This window comes from Ylistrum balloti, unplaced genomic scaffold, assembly GCF_031769215.1.
Source record: "Ylistrum balloti isolate Yb309-2 unplaced genomic scaffold, AGI_CSIRO_Ybal_v1 Utg370292, whole genome shotgun sequence".
Classification (NCBI taxonomy): Eukaryota; Metazoa; Mollusca; class Bivalvia; order Pectinida; family Pectinidae; genus Ylistrum; species Ylistrum balloti.
This window is the reverse complement of record NW_026782221.1, coordinates 1261543-1285143: the sequence shown is the minus strand read 5'-3', so window position 1 is coordinate 1285143 and position 23601 is coordinate 1261543. Positions and strand designations below refer to the sequence as shown.

At 38.4% G+C, this 23601-nt stretch overlaps 1 protein-coding gene across 1 annotated transcript in view; it reads left to right on the top strand.

Annotated features, from left to right (window-relative positions):
* Positions 1 to 23367, top strand: part of LOC132553017 (ras-specific guanine nucleotide-releasing factor 2-like) — a 184097-nt gene extending 160730 nt beyond the window's left edge. Inside the window, exons 17-32 of the mRNA XM_060217220.1 lie at positions 2764 to 2839; positions 3360 to 3550; positions 4209 to 4462; positions 4796 to 5698; positions 6730 to 6824; positions 7427 to 7602; positions 7809 to 8005; positions 10934 to 11040; positions 11293 to 11472; positions 11679 to 11776; positions 12313 to 12397; positions 12595 to 12792; positions 13003 to 13082; positions 20385 to 20502; positions 21985 to 22053; positions 23248 to 23367. Of these exons, the coding sequence (XP_060073203.1) occupies positions 2764 to 2839; positions 3360 to 3550; positions 4209 to 4462; positions 4796 to 5698; positions 6730 to 6824; positions 7427 to 7602; positions 7809 to 8005; positions 10934 to 11040; positions 11293 to 11472; positions 11679 to 11776; positions 12313 to 12397; positions 12595 to 12792; positions 13003 to 13082; positions 20385 to 20502; positions 21985 to 22053; positions 23248 to 23367 (2947 nt within the window). The remainder of the gene's footprint in view (positions 1 to 2763; positions 2840 to 3359; positions 3551 to 4208; positions 4463 to 4795; positions 5699 to 6729; positions 6825 to 7426; positions 7603 to 7808; positions 8006 to 10933; positions 11041 to 11292; positions 11473 to 11678; positions 11777 to 12312; positions 12398 to 12594; positions 12793 to 13002; positions 13083 to 20384; positions 20503 to 21984; positions 22054 to 23247) is intronic.
* The last annotated feature ends 234 nt before the right edge of the window (positions 23368 to 23601 follow it).

Below are 23601 nucleotides of genomic sequence, written 5' to 3'. Positions count from 1 at the left end.
TCAGGGTGACATTATTGAAGATTCAGACTTAGAAATTAAGATTTAGTTTGTGACAGTGTTGGAGGTTCAGACTTCAGAAATTAAGATTTAGTTTGTGACAGTGTTGGAGGTTCAGACTTAGAAATTAAGATTTAGTTTGTGACAGTGTTGGAGGTTCAGACTTAGAAATTAAGATTTAGTTTGTGACAGTGTTGGAGGTTCAGACTTAGAAATTAAGATTTAGTTTGTGACAGTGTTGGAGGTTCAGACTTAGAAATTAAGATTTAGTTTGTGACAGTGTTGGAGGTTCAGACTTCAGAAATTAAGATTTAGTTTGTGACAGTGTTGGAGGTTCAGACTTAGAAATTAAGATTTAGTTTGTGACAGTGTTGGAGGTTCAGACTTAGAAATTAAGATTTAGTTTGTGACAGTGTTGGAGGTTCAGACTTCAGAAATTAAGATTTAGTTTGTGACAGTGTTGGAGGTTCAGACTTCAGAAATTAAGATTTAGTTTGTGACAGTGTTGGAGGTTCAGACTTAGAAATTAAGATTTAGTTTGTGACAGTGTTGGAGGTTCAGACTTCAGAAATTAAGATTTAGTTTGTGACAGTGTTGGAGGTTCAGACTTCAGAAATTAAGATTTAGTTTGTGACAGTGTTGGAGGTTCAGACTTCAGAAATTAAGATTTAGTTTGTGACAGTGTTGGAGGTTCAGACTTCAGAAATTGAGATTTAGTTTGTGACAGTGTTGGAGGTTCAGACTTAGAAATTAAGATTTAGTTTGTGACAATATCAGAGGTTCAGATTTAGTCTATGACAGTATTGAAGGTTAAGTCACAGTATTTATTGTGTTAAGGAGTGCCCTATGTGACAACAAACCAGCTCGTTCGCGTCGCAATAACATACGTTCATGGAGAAAGGCTGTGCCACAAACAGCTCACATGTCAAAGCTGTAAGTATGTGAACCTCAGTAGGTATTTATAACTTGGTGAAGGAAGTGTTAACACTGTGGTGTTGGGTCATAGCTTCTCCTTACTGTAGTATGTTAACCTCAGTAGCTATTTATAACTTGGTGAAGGAAGTGTTAACACTGTGGTGTTGGGTCATAGCTTCTCCTTACTGTAGTATGTTAACCTCAGTAGGTATTTATAACTTGGTGAAGGAAGTGTTAACACTGTGGTGTTGGGTCATAGCTTCTCCTTACTGTAGTATGTTAACCTCAGTAGGTATTTATAACTTGGTGAAGGAAGTGTTCACACTCTGGTGTTGGGTCATAGCTTCTCCTTACTGTAGTATGTTAACCTCAGTAGGTATTTATAACTTGGTGAAGGAAGTGTTAACACTGTGGTGTTGGGTCATAGCTTCTCCTTACTGTAGTATGTTAACCTCAGTAGGTATTCTAACTTGGTGAAGGAAATTACACTTTTTTAATGAAATAATTAATTTATAACTTGGTGAACAAGTGTTAACACTGTGGTGTTGGGTCAATTTTGAAAATGAAAACATATAAATATTCTATTTAAACAATTGCCTCTTCATTGTCATTATGGCTATAGTCTCCCATTGGTCTATAAGGCTGTTGTCTCTCAATGGTCTATAAGGCTATTGTCTCTCATTGGTCTATAAGACTATTGTCTCCCATTGGTCTATAAGGCTGTTGTCTCTCATTGGTCTATAAGGCTATGGTCTCCCATTGGTCTATAAGGCTGTTGTCTCTATATGGTCTATAAGGCTATAGTCTCCCATTGGTCTATAAGGCTGTTGTCTCTATATGATCTATAAGGCTATTGTCTCTCATTGGTCTATAAGACTATTGTCTCGTAATGGTCTATAAGGCTATTGTCTCTCACTGGTCAATAAGACTATTGTCTCTCATTGGTCTATAAGGCTATTGTCTCTCACTGGTCAATAAGACTATTGTCTCTCATTGGTCTATAAGGCTGTTGTCTCTCAATGGTCTATAAGGCTATTGTCTCTCATTGGTCTATAAGGCCATTGTCTCTCAATGGTCTATAAGGCTATTGTCTCTCTCTGGTCAATAAGACTATTGTCTCTCATTGGTCTATAAGACTATTGTCTCTCATTGGTCTATAAGGCTATTGTCTCTCATTGGTCTATAAGGCTATTGTCTCTCAATGGTCTATAAGGCTATTGTCTCTCAATGATCTATGAGGCTACTGTCTCTCATTGGTCTATAAGGCTATTGTCTCTCAATGGTCTATAAGGCTATTGTCTCTCAATGATCTATGAGGCTACTGTCTCTCATTGGTCTATAAGGCTATTGTCTCTCACTGGTCAATAAGGCTATTGTCTCTCATTGGTCTATAAGGCTATTGTCTTATTGCCATTAGTGTCTTACACTTTTGTCTCTCCTCACTGTGTCTAATTTTCTTGTTTTGTTTCTGTTAGGTGTTTCTCTCTACTTCTTTGTTTAAATGCTGCTTTGTAGAGCTAGTCAGAGCTTGCTTTTTTCAGTTTTGTTTTAATATGTAGATTGTGTATTGATTGGATGTCAGTACTTTATATGTGCCTTACTTTGTACTTACCTATATTTATCTACATCACTAAAAAACAATTTATCTCTGACATTTCTACAAACAGAACACTATAGATACATCAGTGGAAATCAGGCTGTTTATAGAACCATCCATGATGATAGTTTACATGGTGGTGACACTTCAAATGATCATATTAATTTGACTTATTTCTACAGCATAAAGGACTCACATTATGTTGTAAAGAGTTACTAACTGGATACCTTATTTGACAAATCTCTCTTTTACAGGTCAGATCCAAAATTATTCCGAGATGATGTAGATATCAAGTTTAGTAGAACACTCAACTCTTGTAAAGTCCCACAGGTATGTATCTCATACAAATAACACCTGTCAGAGAAACCATTTTGTCAGGTAAGTATCTCATACAAATAACACCTGTCAGAGAAACCATTGTGTCAGATATATTTCTCATACAATTCTCACCTGTCAATGTAAGCATTATGTCAGATACAATGTATATCATACAATTCTCACCTGTCAGTGACATCATGTTGTCAGATATGTATCTTGTACTACTTTCATTGTCAATGAAACCATTTTTTTTCTCCTACAATGTTCACCTGACAAGGAGAGCATTGTGTCAGTTATGTTTCTCCTACAATTTTCACCTGACAAGGAGAGCATTATGTCAGTTATGTTTCTCCTACAATTTTCACTTGACAAGGAGAGCATTATGTCAGATACAATGTTTCTCCTACAATTTTCACCTGACAAGGAGAGCATTATGTCAGATACAATGTATCTCCTACAATTTTCACCTGACAAGGAGAGCATTATCACTTTGTTGCCATGGTTCTACATCCTCCCTTACTTTCGCTTTCAGATTCGTCATGCCAGCGTTGAGCGGTTGTTGGACCGCCTCACAGATCTCAGGTTCCTCAGTATTGATTTCCTCAACACATTCCTACTGACCTACCGTGTCTTTACAACTGGCAAGACAGTCTTAGAGGCCCTCAAACGTGTCTATAAAAACCCAGAGTGTGGCAACCTGGAGTCAGGGTCCTCTTCCTGTCAGTAAGTTAGAAACAAACTTGTCCAAATTAACACCTGGAATGGGGATTCCCCTCCTGTCAGTAAGTCAAATAGACCTGTCCAAATTAACACCTGGAATGATGGTTCCTCTCCTGTCAAATATACCTGTCCAAATTTAACACCTGGGATTGGGGTTAACAGCTTGAATGGGGGTTCTCTCCCAGAAAGAAGGTAAATAAATATCTGTCAAAGTTTAACACGTGGACTGGGATCCCCTTCTTCTGTCAGTAAATTACATCTAAGATTTCCAATTAATGCCAAACAATTTATTTTTACATAAACGAGTAGTGGGGATCAGATTTCAAACATGTAAGAGGTCACAGCTATGATTTTGGATTTTTTTATATGAAAATCTTGTCTGCAGCTTTTAGTATGACAAATATGTTATATAAAGATGTTTTGATTTAAAAGGGTGGTGGAAGGTTCTGACAGAAGTATCAAAGTGTTATTTGTTTGATTGTGTCACAATTACACTAAGAACTTGATATTGTCTGTGCATCTTTCATTTTGTTTCAATTGGTTTATATTCTGATTCTTCATACAGGTATATAAGGCTGTAATTTGAAAAACAGAAATTTAAAATCAAGTTCAACTGACTTTCAAATTAGAGAGATCAAGGTCCATTGTTATTGACTTTCAGGTCCTCATCAGATACCGATATCTATGGCGGAGGAGGCAGTCCTCCCCAGTTCACTGGGGAACCTCCATCTACTCATAAACTCATGATTAAACCACATGCAGAGAAACCAAGGAGAATCAGTACAGGGTGTATGAATATAGAGGTCACTGGGTCAACTCTTTCAAAACCCCCACACACTCAACAACAATCCAAGGACTTGGAGTCAGAGACTACCAAACCCAAGGAACAGCAACGACGAGTGTCCTTCCATAAGTGTAAGATATAAACAACTTTTGTAAACATCAACACTCTCATTTACAATATATTATACACAACACGAGTTTGTAAATAACATTATTTAACAAGATGTCGTGGTATAGGATCAGTGTAGCCTGGTTGATGGAATCTGTTATGATAAAAAAAGCAGCTGTAATACTGTAACGAGCAAGCATTTTAAGTATCTGTTGTCATTGGTGTGATTCCATCAGCGACAGTAAATCTGACATTTTCTCCACTGTATTTCTCAGAACTCTTGAAAGTGATAATGGCCTCAAATATGTGGTTTCTGCATTGTAATGAATTGTAAGTGATTTTGACATGTTTTACAGTAGAGAGAGGAGATTCTGTGGACACAGCCGATAGTGATGATAGCAGGTCAGAGCTGGCTTCCTATCTCTACCCACCACGGGCAAAACTGGCTCCGATCGCTTCCCTGGAGACATTGTGTGACCCAGAAATCACCATTCCTGATGTGCCTGCCATCACAACAAATGATTTGTTGACTACAGGCATCATGTTACCTGATGTTCCTGGCGAATCTTCAGTGGACGATTTTGATAGTGAATATTCAACAGAGTTTGCCATATCATCTGACAATGAAAATGACTTGTCAAACACAAGACAGAGCAGTTCTTATACACTTGTGTCAGCAGCAAGTTCTGATACTCTCACCCCCGGCACACCAAGGATCAGTCCTATGCCATCGCCCCGTATCAGCCCTCGGATGATCCACGGGTATACAAATGGTTCTCCTCGTAGTATGAGCCCACGTAGACCATGTTCACCAAGCAAACCTTTGTTTACTGGGTCAGATTTTAAGATTCTGGATGCTCTGGCATTGTCTCCCACTAGTAGTCCTATACGAGTGATCAAACCACACCCTGTCTCTTCTCCCATCAGAATCCCTTCCCCCATTAGATCTACTTCACCAAGCCATCAGATCTCCTCTCCCATACGGCGACCAATATCACCAGGCCAACGGCGACCATCATCACCGGGACCACGGCGCCCATCATCCCCAGGACCTCGACGTCCATCATCCCCTGGACCACGGCGCCCATCATCCCCTGGACCACGGGCCACCTCACCGAGCCGTCGCCCCTCATCACCTCGCCTCTCCTCCCCCAGTAGGTCACCAAGCTCTAGTCCCAAGCCGCGGCGGGCGCCCTCACCCATAAGTGCCAGTATGTCATCACCAAACATCCTCATGCCACATATCAAAATCAGACCAAGTAAGTCATTTTACAGTCTAATGGCTCGTACTTATTTATATATCAAATATTTACTCTATATTGTAGCTAAGCACAGGAGTATGGAGATGTTTACTCTATATTGTAGCTAAGCACAGGAGTATGGAGATGTTTACTCTATATTGTAGCTAAGCGTGGGAGTATGGAGATGTTTACTCTATATTGTAGCTAAGTGTGGGAGTATGGAGATGTTTACTCTATATTGTAGCTAAGGGTGGGAGTATGGAGATGTTTACTCTATATTGTAGCTAAGGGTGGGAGTATGGAGATGTTTACTCTATATTGTAGCTAAGCGTGGGAGTATGCAGATGTTTACTCTATATTGTAGCTAAGCGTGGGAGTATGGAGATGTTTACTCTATATTGTAGCTAAGTGTGGGAGTATGGAGATGTTTACTCTATTGTAGCTAAGGGAGGGAGTATGGAGATGTTTACTCTATATTGTAGCTAAGGGTGGGAGTATGGAGATGTTTACTCTATATTGTAGCTAAGTGTGGGAGTATGGAGATGTTTACTCTATATTGTAGCTAAGCGTGGGAGTATGGAGATGTTTACTCTATATTGTAGCTAAGTGTGGGAGTATGGAGATGTTTACTCTATATTGTAGCTAAGTGTGGGAGTATGGAGATGTTTACTCTATATTGTAGCTAAGTGTGGGAGTATGGAGATGTTTACTCTATATTGTAGCTAAGCGTGGGAGTATGGAGTGTTTACAGTATTTGTACACCACGTAGGAGTATGGAGATGTTTACTCTATATCTGCTAAGGCTGGTGCTGTTGTTACATCGTCACGCAGATCAAAACGAAGGTTAGTCAGGGTAAAGAAGGTGATACTAGATCACACTCATTTGTAACTGCCAAATACATCATTTTTGATAAAGCAATTGTCTCTCTACAAATGAAAGTTGCATGTTGTACTTGAAGTATGAAATCCTAGTACATAAAGTTTAGGTACAAATTTGTCAATAACTAGGGTTTGTTTGTAGATGTTTACTGATATATAATGTATTTTAGGTCTAGCTCCTCCACCGATGACAGCATTTGCCGTAGCTACAGCGGGATCAGCTTATCAGTCTGACAACTATATTGTAGCAAAGCAGGGACAGCCTGTCAGATGTTTACCTATATTGTAGCTAAGTGTGGGTGCCTGCACAGCCATGTTTACTCTATATTGTAGCTAAGGGTGGGAGCTGGAGATGTTTACTCTATATTGTAGCTAAGTGTGGGAGTCAGTGTTTAATATTGTCAGCACAGGGGCTGGTAAGTCTTTTAACTATATTGTAGCTAGTGTTAGTTTACTCTATATTGTAGCTAAGGGAGGGAGTATGGAGATGTTTACTCTATATTGTAGCTAAGCGTGGGAGTATGGAGATGTTTACTCTATATTGTAGCTAAGTGTGGGAGTATGGAGATGTTTACTCTATATTGTAGCTAAGCGTGGGAGTATGGAGATGTTTACTCTATATTGTAGCTAAGCGTGGGTGTATGGAGATGTTTACTCTATATTGTAGCTAAGGGTGGGAGTATGCAGATGTTTACTCTATATTGTAGCTAAGGGTGGGAGTATGCAGATGTTTACTCTATATTGTAGCTAAGCGTGGGAGTATGGAGATGTTTACTCTATATTGTAGCTAAGCGTGGGAGTATGGAGATGTTTACTCTATATTGTAGCTAAGCGTGGGAGTATGGAGATGTTTACTCTATATTGTAGCTAAGGGAGGGAGTATGGAGATGTTTACTCTATATTGTAGCTAAGCGTGGGAGTACAGAAGTGGAGTCGATTGGCAGTATTACACCACGTAGCAGTATTGTAACACAGATTGAAGGTTCCCCACCATCTGCTAAGGCTGGTGCTGTTGTTACATCGTCACGCAGATCAAAACGAAGGTTAGTCGGGGTAAAGAAGGTGATACTAGATCACACTCATTTGTAACTGCCAAATACATCATTTTTGATAAAGCAATTGTCTCTCTACAAATGAAAGTTGCATGTTGTACTTGAAGTATGAAATCCTAGTACATAAAGTTTAGGTACAAATTTGTCAATAACTAGGGTTTGTTTGTAAAAGTCTTTATGATATATAATGATTTTAGGTCTAGCTCCTCCACCGCCATGACAGCATTTGCCGTAGCTACAGCGGGATCAGCTTATCAGTCTGAACAACAACAACAGCAACAACAGCAGGGACAGCCTGTCATACAGCCACCTACAACACAGCCTCAGCAGTCCTCCAACCTGCCTGCACAGCCACCTCAGCAACCTCCTAAACGATACCTCAGTACAGGGGCTGGTAAGTCTTCTATCTTAGAGCTGGTCAGTGTTAATATTACCTCAGCACAGGGGCTGGTAAGTCTTCTATCTTAGAGCTGGTCAGTGTTAATATTACCTTAGCATAGGGGCTGGTAAGTCTTCTATCTTAGAGCTGGTCGGTGTTAATATTACCTCAGCACAGGGGCTGGTAAGTCTTTTAACTTAGAGCTCCTCAGTGTTGATATTACCTCAGCACAGGGGCTGGTAAGTCTTTTAACTTAGAGCTCCTCAGTGTTAATATTACCTCAGCACAGGGGCTGGTAAGTCTTCTATCTCAGAACTCCTATATGTTGATATTACCTCATCACAGGGGCTGGTAAGTCTTCTATCTCAGAACTCCCTTATGTTAATATTATCTCAGTATAGGGACTGGTATGTCTTCTATCTTAGAGCTCCTCAGTGTTAATATTACCTCAGCACAGGAGCTGGTAAGTCTTCTATCTCAGGACTCCCATATGTTAATATTATCTCAGTACAGCTGACATGACATGATGTTCCATAACAGTATCTGTAAGGTACTGCTGTAATACTGACATGATGTACCATAACAATATCTGTAAGGTACTGCTATAATACTGACATGATGTACCATAACAGTATCTGTAAGGTACTGCTGTAATACTGACATGATGTACCATAACAGTATCTGTAAGGTACTGCTGTAATACTGACATGATGTACCATAACAGTATCTGTAAGGTACTGCTGTAATACTGACATGATGTACCATAACAGTAGCTGTAAGGTACTGCTGTAATACTGACATGATGTACCAACTGTAAGTACTGCTGTAATACTGACATGATGTACCATAACAGTAGCTGTAAGGTACTGCTGTAATACTGACATGATGTACCATAACAGTATCTGTAAGTTACTGCTGTAATACTGACATGATGTACCATAACAGTATCTGTAAGGTACTGCTGTAATACTGACATGATGTACCATAACAGTATCTGTAAGGTACTGCTGTAATACTGACATGATGTACCATAACAGTAGCTGTAAGGTACTGCTGTAATACTGACATGGTGTACCATAACAGTAGCTGTAAGGTACCGCTGTAATACTGACATGATGTACCATAACAGTAGCTGTAAGGTACTGCTGTAATACTGACATGATGTACCATAACAGTATCTGTAAGGTACTGCTGTAATACTGACATGATGTACCAACTGTAAGTACTGCTGTAATACTGACATGATGTACCATAACAGTAGCTGTAAGGTACTGCTGTAATACTGACATGATGTACCAACTGTAAGGTACTGCTGTAATACTGACATGATGTACCATAACAGTAGCTGTAAGGTACTGCTGTAATACTGACATGATGTACCATAACAGTAGCTGTAAGGTACTGCTGTAATACTGACATGATGTACCATAACAGTAGCTGTAAGGTACTGCTGTAATACTGACATGATGTACCATAACAGTAGCTGTAAGGTACTGCTGTAATACTGACATGATGTACCATAACAGTAGCTGTAAGGTACTGCTGTAATACTGACATGATGTACCAACTGTAAGTACTGCTGTAATACTGACATGATGTACCATAACAGTAGCTGTAAGGTACTGCTGTAATACTGACATGATGTACCATAACAGTAGCTGTAAGGTACTGCTGTAATACTGACATGATGTACCAAATGTAAGTACTGCTGTAATACTGACATGATGTACCATAACAGTAGCTGTAAGGTACTGCTGTAATACTGACATGATGTACCATAACAGTAGCTGTAAGGTACTGCTGTAGTACTGACATGATGTACCATAACAGTATCTGTAAGGTACCGTTGTAATACTGACATGATGTACCATAACAGTAGCTGTAAGGTACTGCTGTAATACTGACATGGTGTACCATAACAGTAGCTGTAAGGTACTGCTGTAATACTGACATGGTGTACCATAACAGTATCTGTAAGGTACTGCTGTAATACTGACATGATGTTCCATAACAGTATCTGTAAGGTACTGCTGTAATACTGACATGGTGTACCATAACAGTAGCTGTAAGGTACTGCTGTAATACTGACATGGTGTACCATAACAGTAGCTGTAAGGTACTGCTGTAGTACTGACATGGTGTACCATAACAGTAGCTGTAAGGTACTGCTGTAATACTGACATGGTGTACCATAACAGTAGCTGTAAGGTACTGCTGTAATACTGACATGGTGTACCATAACAGTAGCTGTAAGGTACTGCTGTAATACTGACATGGTGTACCATAACAGTAGCTGTAAGGTACTGCTGTAATACTGACATGATGTACCATAACAGTAGCTGTAAGGTACTGCTGTAATACTGACATGATGTACCATAACAGTATCTGTAAGGTACCGCTGTAATACTGACATGATGTACCATAACAGTAGCTGTAAGGTACTGCTGTAATACTGACATGATGTACCATAACAGTATCTGTAAGGTACTGCTGTAATACTGACATTGTGTACCATAACAGTAGCTGTAAGGTACTGCTGTAATACTGACATGATGTACCATAACAGTAGCTTTAAGGTACTGCTGTAATACTGAAATGATGTACCATAACAGTAGCTGTAAGGTACTGCTGTAATACTGACATGATGTACCATAACAGTAGCTGTAAGGTACTGCTGTAATACTGACATGATGTACCATAACAGTAGCTGTAAGGTACTGCTGTAATACTGACATGATGTACCATAACAGTATCTGTAAGGTACTGCTGTAATACTGACATGATGTACCATAACAGTAGCTGTAAGGTACTGCTGTAATACTGACATGATGTACCATAACAGTATCTGTAAGGTACTGCTGTAATACTGACATGATGTACCATAACAGTAGCTGTAACGTACTGCTGTATATCACCATTTCAGATTCTGATTTCTATTTTCAGTTGTCACTGATCCTCGTCTTCTTAAGAAGCGTGAATCTGTCATCAGCACAGCAGCAACAATGCGTGTTCTAAACATCATCAAACATTGGGTCTCCAAACACCAACAGGTATATATAGATCATACAGGGAGTCTCCTATTTCCAGCAGGATTAGTTAATTCTCAGTTTGATCATATAAGCTTCCAAACCTTTGTCTTGACTTGTGTATACTACTTAGTGTCTTCAGGATTTAGGGAGATCTTTAAAAGCTTGAATATACCACATCATTTTAAACTTTGATCTAAAACATGACTTAGTTTACTGGTCAAGTGATATTTCACATTTATACAAATTTTATATTTGATCTGATCCATTTTACAGGACTTTGAGTGTGACCTTGAGCTAAAGCGAGCTGTGATTGATATGCTAGAAGAGATGGCATGCAACACATCACTAGTTCCAACAGAGCAGAAGGCTGCTGCCTCAATCCTACGCACTATCACCAAGGACAACGAGGAAATAAAGAAGGTTGACCTCACTAAACTCCTCACCCCACCAGAGGTAAGTCATATACATAAAATGGTCATGGTAAGTTGACCTCACTTAACTTACCTGAACAATTAATGACCTTCAGAATGAATAAGTAATGACCTTGAAGGTGAACAATCAATTGTCAATAAGGGTGATCGATAATTACCTATCAGTGTAAAAAATGAATGACCTATGAGGGTGAAAATACTAAAAATTTCACTATATTTTTATGAAAGGTTTCAACGAAGGACACATTCGACACTCTCTCAGCGTTAGACATAGCAGAGCAGCTTACCTACCTCGACCACAAAATATATATAGGCATTCGTAGCGAGTAAGTATACCAACATATCAGTAAGGTATATACACAGGTATTAAGTTGAGTTAAAATCACAAAATATCAATGAGTTCTTTATATGTATTCCTACTTTGTCAACATGTTATATTTAGGGGACTGTGATTGATCGGTCTGGCAAGCACTATGATGATGTATTCGCGAGTAAAGATTTGTGATGTGTGGTTTGATCCTAGACAGACTAGTTTGTGTTTCTCAGTACAGTGAGATCAGGAACCATCTGTAGGTGAAGATCTGTGTAGTTTGATCTACACAGTTTGTGTTTCTCCGTACAGTGAGATCAGGAACTATCTGTAGGTGAAGATCTGTGATGTGTAGTTTGATCCTACACAGACTAGTTTGTGTTTCTCAGTACAGTGAGATCAGGAACTATCTGTAGGTGAAGATCTGTGATGTGTAGTTTGATCCTACACAGACTAGTTTGTGTTTCTCAGTACAGTGAGATCAGGAACTATCTGTATTATTAAGGAGTGAATAAGTCAGCTTGTTAATATTGTTTCATTGTGTTTCGGTAGAGAATTACTGGGTCAGGCGTGGATGAAGCAAGATAAATCCCACAAAGCCCCACATGTTCTTCTGGTCAGCAAGCGCTTCAACGAGGTCAGTATATATCTCACTTTGTAAAAATTCAATGAAATAAAACAGCAAAATATCATTGTTGTAACATTCTTCATTAAGATGAATTGGTGATTTGTATCATAACTAAAGTATTTGAGAGTCAGAAACAAACTATATTTTCAAATTGATGTCTAGGACTGGAAATAACATCAGGTTTCCATGGTTTTCTTTGTTGCCAGGTTAGCCGGCTGGTTGTGTCAGAAATCGTGGGCCGGCAGAACCTACAGGACCGTGTCTCCTGTATAGAGAAGTGGGCAGCCATTGCTGATATCTGTCGCTGTATGCATAACTACAATGGTGTGCTCCAGATCTGTGCTGCCTTTGTCAACAGTTCTGTCTACAGACTGAAAAAGACATGGGAAAAACTCTCCAAACAGGTCTTTGTCACAACTATTTTTCTCTCCATTGATACACTACCAAATTGATAATTATTACAGGAAAAAGTAAGCTTATTAATTACAGAATAACCAAAAAATTACTTAAAAATCATAACAATATATTGGTTCCTGCCAGGAACACTTAAAAGGATTTTTATATTTTTCTTCATATGTATTTGTTTTCTCAATAATGACCTTTAATCTTTTCAGACTAAACAAATGATTGAACGTCTTCAGGTGCTGGTATCGTCAGATGGGCGATTTAAGAATATGAGAGATGCCCTCCACAGGTACACCTATGGGGACTCCTTAGCTGATATGTACGAGCATTGTCACATTTATGTCTTCTAGCACCTCCTGTCTCTCTCACTTCTCACAAAGAATGGTAGCTTGGCATGTGTGACCCTCCTTATACACCCTCCCACACCCTATAGGGACCACTTGGTGGTTCTGTAGGTACCACTAAACCCCCTCCCCAGAATCAGGAACATTGCAGACAGAACACTCTATGGCACATGGTCTGAATCATTAACTGAATCACCTATAAGGCCCATCACTTCTCTTAACTTAGACTTACTGGTGTTCATGGCCACAGCTGGATAGTACAGTTATATTTGCCGTCCCTAATCTTGTGTAATGCAATTATTAATTATAATACTCTCTCTGCTCTAACTTCGTGGTACTGCCACACAGTGTCCTGGGTCTACTGACTGTTGGGTTGTCCCTGTAGGACAGCGTCCCTGCCACACAGTGTCCTGGATCTGGCAACTGTTGGGTTGTCCCTGTAGTACAGCATCCCTGCCACACAGTGTCCTGGGTCTACTGACTGTTGGGTTGTCCCTGTAGGACAGCGTCCCTGCCACAAAGTGTCCTGGGTCTAGTGACTGTTGGGTTGTCCCTGTAGGACAGCGTCCCTGCCGCACAGTGTTCTGGGTCTAGTGACTGTTGGGTTGTCCCTGTAGGACAGCGTCCCTGCCGCACAGTGTTCTGGGTCTAGTGACTGTTGGGTTGTCCCTGTAGGACAGCGTCCCTGCCACACAGTGTCCTGGGTCTGTTATGACTATAGATTTGTCCCTGTCACACACAATGTCCAGAGTCTGTTATGACTATAGATTTGTCCCTGTCACACACAATGTCCCGAGTCTGTTATGACTATAGATTTGTCCCTGTCACACACAATGTCCTGAGTCTGTTATGACTATAGATTTGTCCCTGTCACACACAATGTCCCGAGTCTGTTATGACTATAGATTTGTCCCTGTCTCACACAATGTCCCGAGTCTGTTATGACTATAGATTTGTCCCTGTCACACACAATGTCCTGAGTCTGTTATGACTATAGATTTGTCCCTGCCACACACAATGTCCTGAGTTTATAGTGAATTTAGTTGGATCTGTTTGTCACAGTCTCATTACATACACCTGCACCCTTTGTCACTTAGAAGTAGAGTAGCTGTGACCTTCCTGCGTTACCTGTCATTGTTATCATCATGTAGTTAACTACTGCACAAGTTTAGTTCCTTTGTTACACTGTATTTTTTTATTCCATGAATTATATTTGTAAATAGTTTGTTTACAAAGATGTTTACATGTAAGATAAAAACAGATGTTAGAAATTATCTGTATATAACTGTTCAGCATATCTTTATGATAGTATGTTTATGAATATTTGTATAAAATTTCGATCTATCAATTGATCTAGTGTAATTTTGTAACCAACAGCTGTAGTAGATGTTTAATGTATAGCTGAGTTTGTAGGTGCACAGTATTATAGACTGTAAAGTAGTCCTATAATTCATACTTAGCTTGCAACAGACTGATACTATATGCAAAACCACACATCAACTATAACTGATTTCATGCATCACAAAGCTAACCAGGGGCCATGTTCATGAAACCATTCTCATGCTCAAGCATAGATTTTGTGCTTAAGCAGACTTTTATAATTCTTCTAAATCATATAAAATAATACAAATGTCAAATATAAACATTGATTATGACTTTGACTTGAAGTCCTTTCAATTTTCATTTAAATCTTTGGCAAAATCAGTCTTATTTATTAATTTTTAATGTAGGCAAGGCATTAGGCTTGATCACAAAGTTCATGCTTGAGTATAAGAACGGTTTCATGAATACAGGCCAAGGTCTATAAACTAGTTTAATTAAGGTTACCTTATACAACTAACTGGGTCAACCTTTATAACAAAATCTATAAGTATTAAATCACAGGCTATAACCAGCCTCAGTCATAATCTAGAGATCAAATGGTCTTCATGACAGTTTATCACTTGTTAGGTTTAAATCAGCCATATTCTGTAGCTAACTAGGGCTAAGTCAGCCTTAATCTGTAGCTGACTAGGTCTTACTCAGCCATAATCTGTAGCTAACTAGGGCTTAGTCAACCATTATCTGTAGCTAACTAGGTCTTAGTCAGCCATATTCTGTAGCTAACTAGGGCTAAGTCAGCCTTAATCTGTAGCTAACTAGGTCTTACTCAGCCATAATCTGTAGCTAACTAGGACTTAGTCAACCATTATCTGTAGCTAACTAGGTCTTAGTCAGCCATATTTTGTAGCTAACATGGTCTTAGTCAGCCATAATCTGTACCTAACTAGGGCTTAGTTAGCCATATTCTGTAGCTAACTAGGGCTACGTCAGCCTTAATCTTTAACTAACTAGGTCTTAGTCAGCCATAATCTGTACCTAACTAGGGCTTAGTCAGCCATAATCTGTAGCTAACTAGGTCTTAGTCAGCCATAATATGTAGCTAACTAGGTCTTAGTCAGCCTTAATCTGTAGCTAACTAGGTCTTAGTCAGCCTTAATCCATTGCTAATATGGTCTTAGTCAGCCTTAATCTGTACCTAACTAGGTCTTAGTCAGCCATAATCTGTAGCTAACTAGGTCTTAGTCAGCCATAATATGTAGCTAACTAGGTCTTAGTCAGCCTTAATCTGTAGCTAACTAGGTCTTAGTCAGCCATATTTTGTAGCTAACATGGTCTTAGTCAGCTTTAATCTGTAGCTAAAAAGGTCTTAGTCAACCATAATTTGTAGCTAATAAGAGATTAGTCAACCATAATCTGCAGCTAAAAAGGTCTTAGTCAGCCATAATCAGTAGTGAACATGGTCTTAGTCAGCCATAATCTGTAGCTAACTAGGGCTTAGTCAGCCATAATCTGTAGCTAACTAGGGCTTAGTCAGCCATAATCTGTAGCTAACTAGGGCTTAGTCAGCTTTAATATGTAGCTAACTAGGGCTTAGTCAGCCATAATCTGTGGCTAATTAGGTCTGAGCCAGCCATAATCTGTAGCTAAAAAGGTCTTAATCAACCATATTATGTAGCGAACAAGGTCTTAGTCAACCATATTATGTAGCGAACAAGGTCTTAGTCAACCATAATCTGTAGCTAAGAAGGTCTTAGTCAACCATAATATGTAGCTTAAAAGGTCTTAGTCAACCATAATCGGTAGTGAACATGGTCTTAGTCAGCCATAATCTGTAGCTAACTAGGGCTTAGTCAGCCATTATCTGTAGTTAACTAGGTCTTAGTCAGCCATAATCTGTAGCTAACAAGGTCTTAGTCAACCATAATCGGTAGCGAACTTTGTCTTAGTCAGCCATAATCTGTAGCTAACGAGGTCTTAGTCAGCCATAATCTGTAGCTAACAAGGTGTAAGTCAGCCATAATCTGTAGCTAAAAAGGTCTTAGTCAACCATAATCGGTAGTGAACATGGTCTTAGTCAGCCATAATCTATAGCTAACTAGGTCTTTTTAAGCCATATTCTGTAGCTAACTAGGGCTTCATCAGCCATAATCTGTAGCTAACTAGAGCTTAGTCAGTCATATTCTGTAGCTAACAAGGCCTTAGTCAGCTATAATCTGTAGCTCATAATCTCTTTGTCAACCACAATCTGTAGTTAACAAGGTCTTAGTCAGCCATACTCTGTAGCTAACTAGGGCTTAGTCAGCCATAATCTGTGGCTAACAATGTCTAAGTCAGCCATAATCTGTAGCTAACTACGTCTTAGTAAGCCTTAATCTGTAGTTAACAATGGCTTAGTCAGCCATAATATGTAGCTAACTAGGGCATAGTCTGTCATATTCTGTAGGTAACTAGTCTTAGTCAGTCATTCTGTAGCTAACTAGGTCTTAGTCAGTCATAATCTGTAGCTAACTAGGTCTTAGTCAGTCATTCTGTAGCTAACTAGGGCTTAGTCAGCCAGAATCTGTGGCTAACAATGTGTCAGTAAGCTAGAATCTTTGGCTAATAATGTGTTAGTCAGCCATAATCTGCAGTTAACTAGTTCTTAGTCAGCCATAATCTGTAGCGAGCTAAGTCTTTGTTAGCCATAATCTGTAGCTAATAATCTCTTTGTCAACCATATTCTGTTGCTAACAAGGTCTTAGTCAACCATAATCGGTAGCGAACTTTGTCTTAGTCAGCCATAATCTGTAGCTAACGAGGTCTTAGTCAGCCATAATCTGTAGCTAAGAAGGTCTTAGTCAAACATTATCTGTAGCGAACTTTGTCTTAGTCAGCCATAATCTGTAGCTAATGAGGGCTTAGTCAGCCATAATCTGTAGCTAAGAAGGTCTTAGTCAAACATAGTCTGTAGCTAAAAAGGTCTAAGTCAGCCATAATATATAGCTAACTAGGTCTTAGTAAGCCATAATCTGTAGCTAACTAGGTCTTTATCAGCCTTAATCTGTACCTAACTCGAGCTTAGTCAGTCATTCTGTAGCTAACTAGGGCTTAGTCAGCCAGAACCTGTGGCTAACAATGTGTAATTCAGCTAGAATGTGTGGCTAACAATGTGTTAGTCAGCCATAATCTGTAGCTAGCAAGGTCTTAGTCAACCATATTCTGTGGCTAACCAGGTCTTAGTCAGCCATAATGATTAGCTAATAAGGTCTGAATCAGTCAGAATCTGTAGCTAACTAGGTCTTAGTCAGCTTTAATCTGTAGCTAACTAGGTTTTAGTCAGCCAGAATCTGTAACTAACTAGGTCTAAGACAGCCTTAATCTGTAGCTAACTAGGGCTTAGTCAACCATAGTCTGTAGCTAACCAGGGCTAAGTCAGCGTTAATCTGTAGCTAACTAGGTCTTAGTCAGCTAGAATCTGTAACTAACCAGGGCTTAGTCAGCTTTAATCTGTAGCTAACTAGGTCTAAGTCAGCCTTAATCTGTAGCTAACTAGGTCATAGTCAATCATATTCAGCCATAATCTGTAGCTAAGTAGGGCTTAGTCAGTCATAATCTATAGCTAACAAGGTCTGTGTCAGCCAGAATCTGTAGCTAACAAGGTCTTAGTCAAATATGATATGTAGCTAACAAGGTCTTAGTCAACCATAATTTGTAGCTAACAAGGTCTAAGTCAACCATAATCGGTAGCAGATATTGTCATTGTCTGTAGCTAACTAGGGCTTAATCAGTCATATTCTGTAGCTAACTAGGTCTTAGTCAGCCAGAATCTGTAGCTAACTAGGTCTTAGTCAAACATAATCTGTAGCTAAGTAGGGCTTAGTCAGTCATAAACTATAGCTACCATGGTCTGTGTCCGCCAGAATCTGTAGCTAACAAGGTCTTAGTCAAACATAATATGTAGCTAACTAGGTCTTAGTCAGCCAGAATCTGTAGCTAACAAGGTCTAAGTCAGCCTTAAAGTGTAGCTAACTAGGTCTTAGTCAGCCAGAATCTGTAGCTAACAAGGTCTAAGTCAGCCTTAAAGTGTAGCTAACTAGGTCTTAGTCAGCCATAATCTGTAGCTAAATAGGTCTTAGTCAGCCATAATCTGTAGCTAAATAGGTCTTAGTCAACCATAATCTGTAGCTAACAATGTCTTAATCAGCCATAATCTGTAGCTAAATAGGTCTTAGTCAGCCATAATCTGTAGCTAACTAGGTCTTAGTAAGCCATAATCTGTAGCTAACAAGGTCTTAATCAGCCATAATCTGTATCTAATTGTAGTGAAGAGTAGGATGTATTCTTGTTTTATTCAAAAATGCACTTTATTTTGTTTCATTACAATTGAATCTATGTTTTCAAATCAAGTTTCCTAACATTATTGAACAGACAACAATCATTGTATATATATAATGTATATTTATGTTTATAGAGAGTGAATTTACTTGCTTGAGAAATTGATAAATGTGATACAGGCAAAGGGAGATAACTGACCTGAAAAAGTTGTGATTTATCTGTCATGTCTTTAAAACTGAAGTCATTGTAATTTCAATGCCAGACTTTCATTTTAATTCTTTTAGAAAGATATGTTAACTGTGTTTGGAATAAAAATCATTTTAAGTTCAAATGTTATTCCTACTTAAATAACATAAGTGATAATAATTGTGAGAAGGAATGTATGAGTAGTGTTTAAAGAGGAATGAATACCAATCTCTCCCAGAGTACACTGCAGTTATCTATATAACACCTCTGTAGATAGCTCACACCACTCTAAGATTCTTTAAAAACTAATTTGTGTCAAATAATGAATTATCTAATCATTTTCCTGTTTTATTTGTATATTGTGTTTAAAAATTTTTAAAAAGTAAATGTTTTGTTTTCTGGAAAATGATTACATTAATTAATATGGCTGTAAACATTATGGGCTATATCTCAGAAGAATAATGGTGAGAAAAGGTACACCAATAGTCATGTTTAGATTTTGCACTTTCACTTTTCTACTACAAGATGTTCTCAATATAAAAGCCCAAATGTTATTGTTAAGTCTGATTGGCATACAATGCAGTTTACTTGTGTTTCCTTCATTGATGTTGTCAGGGATACCATAATTTTTTACTCTAATTGGGCTAGTGATAATCTGTGAGCAGTTTACAGAGGTGTAGAGTGACTGTTAAGGAACAACAACTCTGGTAGAGATTGTTTACAGAGGTGTATTGTGACTGTTAAGGAACGACAACTCTGGTAGAGATTGTTTACAGAGGTGTATTGTGACTGTTAAGGAACGACAACTCTGGTAGAGATTGTTTACAGAGGTGTATTGTGACTGTTAAGGAACGACAACTCTGGTAGAGATTGTTTACAGAGGTGTATTGTGACTGTTAAGGAACGACAACTCTGGTAGATATTGTTTACAGGGGTGTATTGTGACTGTTAAGGAACGACAACTCTGGTAGAGATTGTTTACAGAGGTGTATTGTGACTGTTAAGGAACGACAACTCTGGTAGAGATTGTTTACAGAGGTGTAATGTGACTGTTAAGGAACGACAACTCTGGTAGATATTGTTTACAGGGGTGTATGGTGACTGTTAAGGAACGACAACTCCAGTAGAGATTGTTTACAGAGGTGTATTGTGACTGTTAAGGAACGACAACTCTGGTAGAGATTGTTTACAGAGGTGTATCGTGACTGTTAAGGAACGACAACTCCAGTAGAGATTGTTTACAGAGGTGTTTTGTGACTGTTAAGGAAAGACAACTCTGGTAGAGATTGGTGTTATACCACTTTTGTGGGATTGAAATGCAATATATCTTTAATATGTAAATGAGATGTAAAATACCTTGTGTAATTCTTGTTGATAGGTGTGGTCCTCCCTGTATAGCTTTACTGTGTGAATCTTGTTAACAGGTGTGACCCTCCCTGTATACCTTACCTGGGAATGTACCTGACAGACCTGTCCTTTATTGAGGAGGGAACACCAGACAACACAGAGGAAGGACTTGTCAACTTTTCCAAAATGAGAATGGTACTCATAAATCAGTGTTTCTAAAATGTGTGATAGAGGATCTGATGTTGATAGGACAAAAATTACAATACCTAGATCATAACTACATTATTTAGGTCAATATCTACAGTAGCTAGATCAATAACAACTTTATATAGGTCAACATCTACAGTAGCTAGTTCAATAACTACATTATATAGGTCAACATCTACAGTAGCTAGTTCAATAACTACATTAGATAGGTCAATATCTACAGTAGCTAGATCAATAACAACATACTATAGGTCAATATCTACATTACTAGATCAATCACTACATTATATAGGTCACCATCTACAATATCTAGATCAATAACTACATTATTTAGGTCAATATCTACAGTAGCTACATCAATAACTACATTATATAGGTCAACATCTACAGTAGCTAGATCAATAACTACATTATATAGGTCAATATCTACATTACTAGATCAATCACTACATTATATAGGTCAATATCAACAGAGGCTAGATCAATAACAACATACTATAGGTCAATATCTACATTACTAGATCAATCACTACATTATATAGGTCAATATCAACAGAGGCTAGATCAATAACAACATACTATAGGTCAATATCTACATTACTAGATCAATCACTACATTATATAGGTCAATATCAACAGAGGCTAGATCAATAACAACATACTATAGGTCAATATCTACATTACTAGATCAATTACTACATTATATAGGTCAATATCAACAGAGGCTAGATCAATAACAACATACTATAGGTCAATATCTACATTACTAGATCAATCACTACATTATATAGGTCAATATCAACAGAGGCTAGATCAATAACAACATACTATAGGTCAATATCTACATTACTAGATCAATCACTACATTATATAAGTCAACATCTACAATACCTAGATCAATAACTACATTATATAGGTCAACATCTACAGTAGCTAGTTCAATAACTACATTAGATAGGTCAATATCTACAGTAGCTAGATCAATAACAACATACTATAGGTCAATATCTACATTACTAGATCAATAACAACATACTATAGGTCAATATCTACATTACTAGATCAATAACTACATTATATAGGTCACCATCTACAATACCTAGATCAATAACTACATTATTTAGGTCAATATCTACAGTAGCTACATCAATAACTACATTTTATAGGTCAATATCTACAGTAGCTAGATCAATCACCACATTATTTAGACCAATCTGGGCCATTAAGTTCCTAAATTGATAACTTCATTATATTGAATATCTATTTGTAAATATTAAACATTTACGATAAATTTCAACATTTAGGATAGCACAATGCAAAATATTTTATTTCAAATACGATGTTTTTTAATATAATAACAATTATGTTCATAGAACTTACTATTAACTTCGTTTGAGATAAGGCTAGAAAATAGAAAAATAAATATTGTGACAAGGACAGTATACAATATTTCTCAAAATTGTTTTCCAGATTGCACATGTAATACGGGAAATAAGATTATTTCAACAAACACCATACAGAATAGAGCACCATGTTAGGGTGAGTATATCAAACTAGAAAATAACAGCTTTACATCAATTTGGTTTTTGGTGTCAATTGAATAGGGATCAAACCATACACCTTTCACCTGAGAAACACGAATCCCCATATTAGGGAATGAACAACACACCTCTGGTTTTCACCTGAGAAACATGAATCCCCATATTAGGGAATGAACAACACACCTCTGGTTTTCACCTGAGAAACACGAATCCCCATGATAGGGAATGAACAACACACCTCTGGTTTTCACCTGAGAAACACGAATCCCCATATTAGGGAATGAACAAAACACCTCTGGTTTTCACCTGAGAAACACGAATCCCAATGGTAGGGAATGAACAAAACACCTCTGGTTTTCACCTGAGAAACACAAATCCCCATGGTAGGGATCAAACCATACACCTTTCACCTGAGAAACACGAATCTCCATGGTAGGGAATGAACAACACACCTCTGGTTTTCACCTGAGAAACATGAATCCCCATATTAGGGAATGAACAACACACCTCTGGTTTTCACCTGAGAAACATGAATCCCCATATTAGGAAATGAACAACACACCTCTGGTTTTCACCTGAGAAACATGAATCCCAATGGTAAGGAATGAACAAAACACTTCTGGTTTTCACCTGAGAAACACGAATCCCCATGATAGGGAATGAACAACACACCTCTGGTTTTCACCTGAGAAACATGAATTCCCATGTAGGGATCAAACCATACACCTTTCACCTGAGAAACACGAATCCCCATGGTAGGGAATGAACATCACACCTCTGGTTTTCACCTGAGAAACACAAATCCCCATGTAGGGATCAAACATAAACCTTTCACATGAGAAACACGAATCTCCATGGTAGGGAATGAACAACACACCTCTGGTTTTCACCTGAGAAACATGAATCCCCATGGTAGGGATCAAACCATACACCTTTCACCTGTGAAACACGAATCCCCATAGTAGGGAATGAACAACACACCTCTGGTTTTCACCTGAGAAACATGAATCCCCATGGCAGGGAATGAACAACACACCTCCTATCTCCACCACAGAAACAATCCTCCCCAGGTAGGGATTAAACCACAAACCTCCAATTTTCACCTGAGGCTGTTTCAGTCTATGCTCCACTGACCCAGGTATTTTTGACCTAGGTAAGAACTAAACAGTAATATGTTTACTTTTTGCTTCAGATAACTAACTACCTACTAGACCCAAATAGACTACTGGACGATGACCGCACATACAAAGCATCTCTAGAAATAGAACCAAAGCAGTCGAGACTATCCACTGTGTCTCTAGCGCCGTCTTGACCACAACACCAGTTATAGAGCAATGGAAATGTCATTGTGCCAGGGCTAGTCCTGCAGTGTCCAGTACCTCCCCTCCCATAACCCAGTGATGTCATCATTCCATATTTGGAGAAGCATTCCATAACACGGAGAAGCCATTTCCATACAAGGAATGATTATAACCCCATATGAGGATATTTGATATTCCATACAAGGATATATATTCCAATGAAGGATATGAAATTCCACGTGAGG